This window comes from Falco cherrug, chromosome 8 (genome assembly GCF_023634085.1).
Source record: "Falco cherrug isolate bFalChe1 chromosome 8, bFalChe1.pri, whole genome shotgun sequence".
NCBI lineage: Eukaryota > Metazoa > Chordata > Aves > Falconiformes > Falconidae > Falco > Falco cherrug.
The window spans coordinates 27,234,212-27,246,527 of record NC_073704.1 but is presented as its reverse complement, the minus strand read 5'-3'; the positions used below and the strand labels follow the sequence as shown (position 1 = coordinate 27,246,527).

The 12,316-nt window shown below is 37.5% G+C and overlaps 1 protein-coding gene across 1 annotated transcript in view; it reads left to right on the top strand.

The window, feature by feature from the left end:
- The window catches only part of XRCC5 (X-ray repair cross complementing 5), a 54,366-nt gene that overhangs the window by 16,323 nt on the left and 25,727 nt on the right, over nt 1–12,316 (top strand). Inside the window, exons 8-13 of the mRNA XM_055717720.1 lie at nt 275–413; nt 2,443–2,555; nt 5,912–5,974; nt 7,029–7,166; nt 8,560–8,650; nt 9,907–10,040. Of these exons, the coding sequence (XP_055573695.1) occupies nt 275–413; nt 2,443–2,555; nt 5,912–5,974; nt 7,029–7,166; nt 8,560–8,650; nt 9,907–10,040 (678 nt within the window). The remainder of the gene's footprint in view (nt 1–274; nt 414–2,442; nt 2,556–5,911; nt 5,975–7,028; nt 7,167–8,559; nt 8,651–9,906; nt 10,041–12,316) is intronic.

Sequence of the window (12,316 nt, the reverse complement as noted above, 5' to 3'; positions counted from 1 at the left end):
TCATGTGACTGAAAGACTTCCACAAATGACTTAGCCCATAACGAAGACAAGTATGTAGTTAATATGATATAGGTCAGGTGTTAGGTCTCAAACAGATGTAACTGTGCTGAAAGCACTGTAGTAGCAGTTAGAGATGCATATTTGGGGCTGTCATTTGTCCCTTATCATCAAAGTAATGCAGCACTTGGTCTAAGAATTTTTTGCATGTTCTGGTAAGCGCTCCGGATCCCACTGAAATGTTAAACATTCCTTTTCTTTGAATTCTGATATAAAGGTCACAGAAGAGAAGGTGAAAAAAATTTGGACAGTTGTGGATGCTAAAACCCTCAGAAAAGATGATGTGCAAAAAGAAACTGTTTACTGCTTGAATGATGATGATGAGACAGAGGTTCAGAAGGAAGATACTATTCAAGGTATGGCTTCTTTATGTGCACCTGGAAGACAAACTGAAGATAATAGCTTGTACTTTTCAATCACCTAAGTGCCTTTTAGCTTTATAACTTGAAGCCTTGCTGTGATCTTAGAATGTAAGCTCTGTAAGCTATGGAACACAGAGACTGTTATGTGAGACTCTTGGTCTTCACGTATTGTAAACATTTTTGCTTTTGCCGGTAATAGGTATAATAATAATACCACCAGGTGGAACTTGGAAGGCACTACAGCTTCCTAAACTGTGTTCTGTGGAGTGCCATACCTCAGTTCTGTAGTGAGTAGTGCTGCTACCTCTATTCTGTTTTCAAATCTTCAGTTGTACTGACAACATGAATACCTTCATAACGCTCTGTTTTTTTCTAGATAAGCAACTGCTGTAGATATTCTGCAATTGGGAGGATGAAACCATTAAAGGAAGGTTTAGTGTTCAAGAGTCTATTAGCTTTCTGTTTAAATTCCACAGCAGGTTCAGTCTGAAGCAGTGGTTTGCAGAATACTTCTTTCATAACCTTCAGCGTCTGAGTGGATTAAATTCCTTGAAAGACTAAAGGCCTCAGAAACAATGAAATAGTCTACTTTTAAAAAATGTAGTTAAGCAAATGTGGGGTTTTTGTGATTATGTAGATATATTTTACTACTAGTTTTTTTCTTTGCTGTTTCAGTCCCATGCAAGTAGGGCAGGTGTTTTAAATATAGAAAGGGCAGAACTCTTCAGATAACAGTATAGAATATGCTGTCAAATGAATAAAATAAATTAAAAAATTAAGATAAATACTGTGGTTTTTTATTTTACCTTTTTCAGTTGTAGCAACTGTAGGTGGTTTTGTAGCAGATAAAATTATGTCCCAAAAGCAGTGTGATTTTCTTTTTTTCTTTAAGCAGAAATGATAATTAAAAGCTCGTCATCTGTTTTATAACTTCAAAACTTTTAGTAAAAAAAAATCCACTTTTTGTAGCAAATGTGTTTTGAAGCATTTGAGACCATTCTCTGCTGATGTCCTCACTGCCTAAGCTGGTGAATGATTGTGGAATACTGGTAAAAAGAAGTGATAAACAGTTCAGTGTGAACAAAAGAAACCAAAAATTTCTCTTAACGGTGGTCTGATTTTTCTTAAAGAGCTGCCGATGCCTCGTGCACTTTAGTGGACCTTTTGGGAAATGTCATAATTAGACAATATTTTGCATCTGAAGCACCCCTACTGAATTTTTTTTTTTTCATTTTGCCTGTGTGTTTGCTTTTCAGTTTCCAGGAAAATATATCTGCATATAGGTTTTTCATCCAGGGATTTAGCTCTGTTACTTCTGCTTTCTTCACACCTGAGGGTATCATCCTTAGTCTGTGACAGTATAATAAAATGATGATGATGTAGGGAGGATGTTGGAGCTTGAGGTGGGGGAACAAGCAGCTGGAACAGGTGATACCTCTGAGAAACTAACAGCTTCCTATTTTGTGGAGATATCCCTGTAATGTAGGGCATGGGAAGTAAACCACAGAAACATGTAGAAAGACCAGTTCTGCTCAAAAGAGTGTTTTGGTTTTCCATTGCATGTGAGGATGTATTGCTTCCACTGTTAACACGTTTTGTTCTCTGAATCTCTTCTGGTGACATTTCCTGTCTGTGATTTGTGACTATGTTTGAATTTTTTTGTATTACAATTGCAGGGAGTGTTGTAGTCTTTTTGCTGAAATATATTCTGATTTGCTTAAATCTATTCTGCGAGCATAACTTTGTTGGGCAAGATGTTCCATTCCCTTATTTTCTTTCCAGCTGTCTATGAGGGTAGCTGAGTTACATAAAATGATGTACAAGGGATGCAACTGCTGTTCGTGAAGTACCAAATGTGTCTATGGGTGTGTGTGTTTTTTGTTAACAGGGAAAGTAATTTGATGAGCGTACATGGAGTGTAGCTGTGGGGCATGCATGCATTGTTAAAACATTCAGAGTGCTAATTTCAGTGTTAGAATTGTAGGCCCATATGCTTAGCAGATGCTCTTCTCTTGTTCTCCAGGGTTTCGCTATGGGAGTGATATAGTTCCTTTTTCCAAGGAAGATGAAGAGCAAATGAAATACAAAACAGAAGCAAAATGTTTTTCTGTTTTGGGATTCAGCAGATCCTCTCAGGTACAGTGCTGAACTTCTTCCCATTCAGCTTCCTGGGTTGTTCAAGACAGTTGATTTCAGTTTGAGTTCACTAAAGTTGTGGTGTTGTATTGGGTTCCAGCATTGGGAATGGGGCATCTGCAGTCAGGTATACAGGGGTGACTTATTTGCTGATTCTAGTACATGAAACCAGTATGTAGTCTTGTGAAGGACAGAAGCTCATAACTGTGGCCAGTGGGCCCTCAAGTGAAGCCAGAGCCACTGAACTCAGATCTCTGCAAAGTGGAGACACAGGTATTGTAGTCTTATTTCATTTCACCTCACAAACTTAATAGTGATGCCAGATGTGCAACAGAAGATGGTCTGTCTTCTGTCCAGGTCATGCAGAAGCCTTTTTGGGCTTTGTCCAGCCACCAGTGTGTTCTTTTTAACCGAAGAAGCTTCTCCCTCAACATTACAGAAACATTAAAGAAAGACTGAGAACCAGCTGCATTCATTCTCATTTCCATAAGGATTAGTTTGCAAACTGTGATTTTTTTCTGCTGTAACAAAACCTAAATGTAGTGAAGATTTCATGGAACTTACATCATTTAAAAACTCTCCATATTTCAATGAGATGCTTGGTGTTTGTGTGCACTTTTATTAACTTTGTCGTTTGTTTTACGTGGGAATTGTAAGAAACTTACCTTGAGCGAATACCTTAATAAATGCTATCCAGCACAGGGTGATTTCCTGAGAAAATTCAGGACTTAAGCATTAGGAAACCATTAGGCAAAGGCTTAACAAAACCTTTCTTGAAGCAGGGCATTTGAAGAGAAAGTACAGAGATGTGCGTGCCAGTAATTGCTAAAAATGTTAAGCTGCTTCCACTCTTTCTTCTCCAGGATATTGCCCAGGGTGACCGAAACTTTACTCTTCTTGGAGTTCACTGCACCCAGTCCCCTTCACCACTCAAAACTGAAAGGAAATTGTAGGGCAGCTCTGCACCTTCTGTTCTGAAATGTCCCAGCCCTCCTGCTCTTCTCTGAAATATCTCACTGCTTGAACAAAATCTTTGACAAATGCTGAGAAATCATTAACTTTACCAGGAAGGAAAGATGCTAATGAAATAGGAAGTATCTGTGGGACCTTACTCCCAAATGAGTGTACCTAAACATATTTTTATTTACAGTACAGGTGGCACAGAGACCCCTGCATGTTGCTAGATATGGCCTTAGACTATGCAGTGTGGTGGTCCGAAGCATCTTACTAACTGAGGAGCCAGGAAGTTAGGTTGATTTATTGAAGTGAGAAGCCAGCCTGAACGGGAGCCGCAACTTGGTTGCTCCTTGAGGACATTCAAAACTTAAAAGTTGTTAAGTAACATGGGAGCTTGTATACTGGAAGTGATTGAGGAAACTTATCATGCCTGAGCTTATATGCCCTAAATTGACCAAGGCACAGAGATGCTAGGGACTGCTAAATCCTGGACTAGAAAATGGATCTAACAAGGGAAATGTTATGTCTGAATCCAGTGTTCCAGTGAGACAATTTCTTGCATCTTTTGATGTGTTACTAGCCTACAGCTGAGTCTTACTGTCTTCATTTAATTCTGTAAGATTTATTTCACCATATGCATCATTTTCTTATGCTGGAGGCTGGCCTCCTGTTTCAACTTGAAGTTTGAATTTTATTGAAATGGATGAGAAGAATCATGCTCCTGTAAATGAGCTGTTATTTCACGTGGTTATTTTTTTTTTCCTACCATTGGTCAGATATATAATACATAGTTAATAATTGTAGGAATAAAGTTAATTGTAGGAATAAAGTTAATTGTAGGAATAATTTGCATAAAATTTATTAAAATCAATAATTATCTTGTGCATTGAAAAAATGTAAATCCAATTTGTTACTACTTTGAGGCATATTTATGATGTGATACCCTTGTCTGGGGATTTCATAATGAGTAGGAACTACATCTTAAAGTGTGCTCTGGTCCTGTAACTAGGAGTGTGAGTGATTATGCCGAATAGTAGTTGCATAGACATCAGTGGAATAAAATTATTCAAGTGTGATTGCAGGATTAAAATTATACTGTATAGGTAATGATATTGGGAAGTTTTCAACTACAACTCAAATTTTCAAGACCCGTGCTTTCCTTATGTTTTTTCTTTTGAATTTTGTTGTTTGGAATCCTAATACTGACACTATTCAAATGTATGTTTAATATAAAATTATTTCTTTAAAAAACTTTGGAGAAAAAATAATTTATTATTTACTAGAGAAACTGGAACAGCTCCAAATACATAATTAAAGAAGGAATAGAACCACCTTATATTATTTTTCTGAGTTATTCACATCCCTCAGGAAAGAAGATCAGAGACCGCTTAAACTTTGATTTTTAATTTATAAGCAATGCCATATAAATCAAGAAATAATACTTAAAAATATTATGAAGGGACCTTTCTTTTTTTTTCTGCAAACAAAAGAAGGTATAGTGATACGTCTAGTTATTTACACTGTACTGAACGTAAAATTTCCTGAGCTTTTAAAAGACAGAACACCAAAGAATAATTGCAGGTAGAATAATCTGAGTTGAAGAATTGTACTGTACTACATTAAACAGATCTGCTCAGGTGCAAGTTGTCACTGACTTCAACAGCATTATGGTGATTTGCTAAATAACGAAACTCCAGGTGAGTTTGCAGATAGTGTAATTTGAAGAGATTTTTCTTTAACAAAGAAAGGTCATTTTAACCAGTGTCCGTGGTAGTGTGCAGTCTTTGTGACGGGTTTTCCACTATTGCACTGCTTCTCTGGGTGTGTCTCACACAGCCTCTGTAGCTCCAGCTATTCTAGCAGTGCCCCTTGATGAAACTAGTTTTTTTAAGGGGTCAGCCATGTTCATGAACAGCATAAACTCTGCTAACAGAAGTGCTTCTTTTCTAGCAGAGCTGTATATACTCCAGGCTGTTGTTGAAGTAGCTTTATTAATTAAGGAAGTGACTTTTTTCAGCTCCCTTTTGACATATTTTTGCTAGGAAAATTATGTGGTGTCAGTTTTGGGTCTTTTATTAACTCCTGTGGTTTTCCATACTGACTTTTGAATTACTGCAGTATTCTTCAAATTGGTAACAGCTGAAAGTACCATAGTCTTTCATTCCTGCCCATCAACAGGAAGGTATGAGAGTACCCTGCTGAATATGAGTGAATATCCATATTCAGTGATAAATGGAGATATGAAACGTATAAAGGGCTTTAACTTCTCTGCACAGTAATTACATTTTATGGCTTCTCACTTGAGTAATGTGTTCAGTTGTGTCAGAATTTAATTGGTCTGATTGCATCAACGACATTTTCTTTAGATTGGGCTAACTCTTGACCATTTGAATCTGTAGATCCAGAGGCATTACTACATGGGCAACCAGGTTCTGAAGGTCTTTGCAGCAAAAGATGATGAGGTAAGGTGAACTGAAGTTAATGCTGAAGGTGTTTTGCTGTGGAACAGAAAATAGTAGCAGTACTTGAGATTGTCCTGTCTTTCCATGTTAACAAAACAAGTATTTTTAATGCAGCTTACAGAAGTCCTGTTCCATTGCCCATTAGGATGAAAAGAAGTTGGATTAGACCCCAAATGAATACCATATCTCATGAATAATGAGAAACTGGTAAACATTATGTTTGTACAAGGGCGTAGGGAACCTGGAATTGGTACTTAAGTCTGTTTGGGGTTGTTTAGCCTGGAGAAAAGAGGAGACTCGGGGAGGATCTTGGTGCTTTCCACAACTACCTGAAAGGAGGTTGTAGGCAGGGTGAGGGTTGGTCTCTTCTCCCAGATAACAAGAGGGAACGGCCTCAATTTACGCCAGGGGAGGCTTAGATTGAATATTAGGACAAATTTCTTCACTGAAAGGGTGGTTAAGCACTGGAACAGGCTGCCCAGGGAGGTGGCAGAATCACCATCCCTGGAGGCGTTTAGAAAACGTGTAGATGCGGTGGTACATAGGGGCATGGTTTAGTGATGGACTTGGCCATTCTGGGTTAATGTTCAGACTTGATGATCTCAAAGGTCTTTTCCAAGCTAAATGATTCTATGATTCTCGTGCAGAGCGATGGTGTGCTCTGTCACTGTGTTATTCAGAACAGACATCGAAATGATTTTAAATGCTACAGGTAAAACCCGCACTGTGGTGCTCTGTCTGATGTGTTCCTTTAAGGGGCTGACTTTCCTCCCTTTCTCTCTCGTAATACTTCTGAGAGCTCTTCACACCTAGTGGAAAAGGTGGAATGTGCTGGATCTAAAGTCTGCTTAGCTTTGAATATATCCACTATCGTGATAAAATTTGATCTTTCTTCTTCATTTTTTGAACATGAAAAATGCTTGTGTTAAAGTTACAGCTGAAATGGGAACTAGTCTTGACTAAATCAATGCTATTGAGTTCACTGTGAAAGATGTTATTTCAGCAGGCTAATGAGAACTTGCATGACTGTCGACTTTGGGTTTTTGTTTTCCAGAATGCAGCAGTTGCTTTTTCTGCCCTTGTTCATGCATTGAATGAATTGAAAGTGGTAGCTATAGTGCGTTATGCTTATGATAGAAGAAGCAACCCACAAATTGGAGTAGCTTTTCCATATATTAAGGATGCATACGAGGTAATTTTTCACTCTTACCTTTCTGCAGAGAGCATCTGTATTGATGCTTTACAAATATCAATTAATATGTGATCATATTTGAACCGTATGAATTTGAAGTGTTGCGTAATACCAGAAGAAACCAGGGTGACCTTTCAGAGTGATTTTAGGTAATAGTACCAACTCTTAGGACAAGGAGGTAATAAATAATTTTAAGAAAATTCCCTGGAAAAAATACGTGGAAAAATAATGCCATATGTTTTTGTTAATATCCTCTATATTACAGATTTAAGTAATGCTCATTTTTATTTCAATAACATAATTATAATTTCATTTTGCTATCCTGGAAATTTTTTTTTTTTTTTTTGGTATCTAGAAACAATGTAATCACATAGTTATGTAATAAGTTACCACTGCTTTCTTGCTGTTATTACCTACCTGTCTGCATACAATGCAAGGATGCATTCTTTCATTTTCTTAAAATGTGGGTTTATCTCCAGGTTGCTTGGTAGTGCAAAATTTGAATTTGATAGTTGCATGACATTTAAAGCATGTCCAACTATGCTGTTGTCATTGGGTTTCCAAGTCAACTGGAACTGAGGGGAGGAGCTCAGAGTGTTTAAAGCTGTTATTTTAAATTCATATGGAGGGTTAGGAAGACAGTAGTATGTTTATTTACTTGAAAAGGTTATTTTAAAGAACAGGAGAAAAAAATCAAGTCTGTTTCTAAGGAAAACAAAAACAAGAAAAAGTTCTGTGCGCAGCAGAATCATGTTTGAAATAATCATGTAAAAAATTCTGAGACACCCAGAAGAAACACGGCATGTCAGAATTTTTGCAGCATATGTTTCCACTGATCTTACTTATGAGAGATTATTGAAAGAGCTAAATATGTATAGATGGCTAAGCAATGACGAAGGTGGGGGCGGACGTAACAGTCTTCAGACTTTTGAAGGGTATAAATATAAAGCATGGAAAGGAATTCTTTAGGTTGGTATGAACTGGAGGAGGTATTTGAATAAAGAAAAAATTAGGCTGAGAATGTTAAAAAAACAAAACCAGTTTTTGACTTTGAAACACAGTAAGCTGTGACAAAACCTCGCAAAGCACCAATATATGGATTATTTAAAGCTTGACTGGTTGAAACTTCGTACAAGAAAAAGGGGTCAGATGACCTGGGAGGTCTTCATTCTACCAGCAGAAAAGATGAGGAGTGTGGCTATCTCTGTTTTATAAAAATTATATTTTATTTCATTTTGCTTAAAACTGTGTTGCTCTGTGAATGTTTTATTTTAAGTACTTCGGTATTAGATCTTTAGATTTTTCTTATGTTTGTGCTGCCCTGACAGACTGTGGGATGCTTTAGCTTTTTTCTTTAGGCTCAGTTGTTTGTTTCTTCTTTTGTCTTGCTCAGTGTCTAATCTATGTGCAGTTACCCTACATGGAAGACTTAAGACAGTACATATTTTCATCCTTGAAAAACAATAAAAAATGCATTCCTACAGGTAAGATAGTTCTTTGCTGGGCAAACGGACAAAGTAACCTACTTGTCTTCCTTTAAGATACTCTAAAAGAATTAGAAGATTTGGATTTCCAAAGAAGATGTAGCTTTGTCATTTTGGCTTAGGAAATAAACCCCAGCCTTTTGGGAATACATTATGTTGATGTCATCTTGAACTGTAAAGCCTGTATCAAAACTTTGCCAGCCTAGTTGCAGGCTGAGCAGACTTGAGGTTTGCAGGCAGTCGTTTAAACTGTCCTGTTAAATGACTTGTGCTCTGGTTATGGGATTGTTGGTCTCTCAGAGTCTCTGTGAAGAGATCTGAGATTAGTTCTCTGTATCCTTTGACCTTTGAACTCATTTGTGAGACTAAATGGCCAAGCCTTGTGGGAACTACAATATGTGATTAGCTAGCTAGAATTAGAAGAGAAGCATCAGTTCTGTTTGTACAAAGCTGGTCCTGTAGCCGGTTGCAGAATAGCCTGTTAATAGAATGTACAAATGCAAAACCTGTGTTTTCTGTGGTGTGTTGTTTTTTAAAGCATGCACTTAGTGGTGTCCAGACTCAGACGGAGGGTGTCTTTGGAGAGCCACAGAACATGGAGCCATACAAAGCCTGACTTGCTGTTCTGAGAATTTTGCACAGCAGTGAGCGTAAATGGATGTAGTTTAAAATCCACTTCCACTTCTTGAACTTGTTATGAGATCCGTTGACTGGGCATCTGCATTTCAGGGTTTATAAACCATTGATGGGCTGTTTCTGAAACAGTTTCTGTTTCCTTGCCTGTAACCAGTGGTTTGAGAACAAATCTAAAACTTGTCTCACAAAAGCAATAGTTGACTTGTGAACTGTGTTAATTTGCGATCATAACTTTTGAAATTTATATTATGCCAGTTTTTCAAACCAACTGTTGTTCTTATTTTCTAAGTGGCCTATAAGCCTTCTGTTGCAAATAAATACATCTTGAAAAAGAAGAAAAATAGAAGCACAAATACAGCAATAATTGAGGTCTAGGGGGGGAAAAAAAGAAGGCTTTATGACTTTACATTGTAGTCCTTAAATAAAGCAGGGCATTTATTATTGTGTTCGTTATCCATATTCTTTATTGGCATGTCTGTATCTGCAGTGCATTCTGTGGCATGTAATGACTTGGTCAGAATCTTGCATTGCAAAGTGAGTCTTCATTTATGAATTGTTGCAAGAAATGCATCCATCTGCAAGTGTATTTAGTTTTTCTTTGTATGTCGTTACTGCTTTAGCGGATCAGTTATCTGCTGTTGACTCTTTGATTGATTCTATGAATTTGGTTTATGAAGATGATGATGGAGAAACTTTTGAGGACCTCTTTAAGCCCAGCAAAATCCCAAACCCTCATTTTCAGAGGTTGTATCAGGTGAGATGAACTATATGGCATTTTTTAAAAACTTCTTTTGTTAAGACTTCACCTTTCTGTCTTTGATTCACACTGGAAAGATCTGCATTGTGAAGATGAGAATATAAATTCTTTTGCATTTAAATATGGAGTAGCCAGTGATTTCTATGTTGTCCTTAACATAGGTTTTATTCTTAAAATTTCCAGTCTCCAAGAAGCAATGGAAATCATACCTGTGCTGAGGTGTCTGCAAAAGCGTCAGTGATATTCACAGGCACCTAGACTAGACAAGTTAAAACTTGCTTGGGTATCTCAACACTGTATTGCAGTGATCGTGGTGTGGACATAGACTTGTTCTTCAGCTTCTGGGCAAAGAGAGAAATTGACTGAAGATCAGGGATCTGTTTAGCTTCTCATTCTGTGTCCCATCAAATCCTGGGCAGAGTCACTTTTCTGTGCATTGTTGCATCTAGCAGTGGTTCCAAAACAGATCAGTTAGAGGTGAACTTGATTAGTAGTAAATGATTACCATTTCTGACATTTAAAATACTCCATTTGGGTGCCTGAGCTGATGCATTTTTTGGGCAAGCGGAACAGTTCACACTTCTTGCAGTTATTGTATGAAGTGATTTACATTCATGTCATGAAGATTTTCACTGCAACTGTGAGGATGAGAGACTTAATTACACATTGGAATTCAAGTGTTCAAAAAAATGACACAGCAAATTCAAAAATAAGGAAAATGACGTTGCAATTTATGCAGCTGCAGAATTGTGTTGTATAGAGAACCATTGGGATAATATTGAGTGCGTGACCTCACTCTGAAAAATGACCAAAAATGGTATTACAGTAACCATGTTCATTGTATCTCAGCAATTCCAAATGAATTTTTTTCAGTTTACATGTAGGAAGAAATGCTTTTTTAAATTAAGAAAACATACCCTAGCTTCCAAACCCCATGCTGCCTCAGTATTGTCAAAAGAACCAAAGGATCTGGAGGTCATATATATGTTTCAGAAACACGTGTAAGCCCACTGTCTTCGATTCCTACTCTGACTGACACTTTGAAGAACTCGGTGTTCCCTTCAAATTCTGACAGTCATATTGACAAGACGGGGTGTAACTGAATGCAAGATTTAGTAAATAGAAGGTTATCGCTGGGCAAGAGTTTAAAACAGCTTGACCTCTGCATGACTTGTACTTGAAGGATTCTAAAACTTGGGTATTACAAAACACATACGGTTTATCTTGTAAATGAAACGGGATAGAATTTCTTCTGCTATCTTGCTGGATGCAATATTACATCCTTTTGATTCAGTGGATATCGCTTATAATGAAACATGTTTCTTTAGGTGTGCCATTTGTCTTCTGAAACAGTATGATGGTGGTGTCCCAGCAGTTGAGTCAAGTGCTGCTAGAAAAGAGTAACTGCTTAACTTGCCATTTTTCTTAGTGGATAATAGGATATTGTAAGGGTGAATGCTACTGGTGGAAAAAGTATTTATTAACTATTTCAATGTACTGGGTAGTATGCAGTTCCTGTCGACAGTGCTTGCTGTTTATAAAGCCCTGGATTACCAGTCCTTTTAGTGCTTTCTTTTGGCCATGCACAGCCCCATTTTTTTGTCTTGGTTACAAAACTGCTGTTAAACTGTGCAAGTTGCAGAAAGATGGTTTTCTCCTTTGCTGCAAACATGTTCGGGGTTCTTAATATTTTGATCTTAGACCAAGTGGCACTACTGGTTCCTTAAAAACTACAAAGAAAAATAACACATAATCTTTTGAATGTAGCCAGTAAATTGATTGGGCTGAACAGGACCTATAAACAGTTTGGAAAAATAACTCTAAAGAAAGGATGATTTCCTCCCTAATTTCCTTGCTCTGTTGCCTCATGAAGATATTTGTAATGGTAAGTGACAAGAGCCAGAATTTAAACAGAAACATCAAGCGAAATTGTATCTCTGGAAGTAGTGGTAGGCATCAGGAAATGACAGAGTGGGTGGAAAGGAGTTACTAATGCTTGCTGAAGTGGAAGATGAGGAATGTTGGTTATCCAGAGTTTCAACTTTTATTCCTTGCATCCAGAAAAGCCGAAGTGAATTTCTATAGCTTTTGTGGTGGCAAACTTCCAATGTCATCGTTTAACTTACTCTTCTTAAATACAGGGATTTAAAGCACATAAGATGTTTGGGGAATGCAGTGCATTTTGTTTGATGGCCAGATAGACAAATTGCTCAACAATGACTGTTCAGTCCTGAGACAGACCTGAGGGGAAGGTTTGTGGGAGTGGTGGCAGG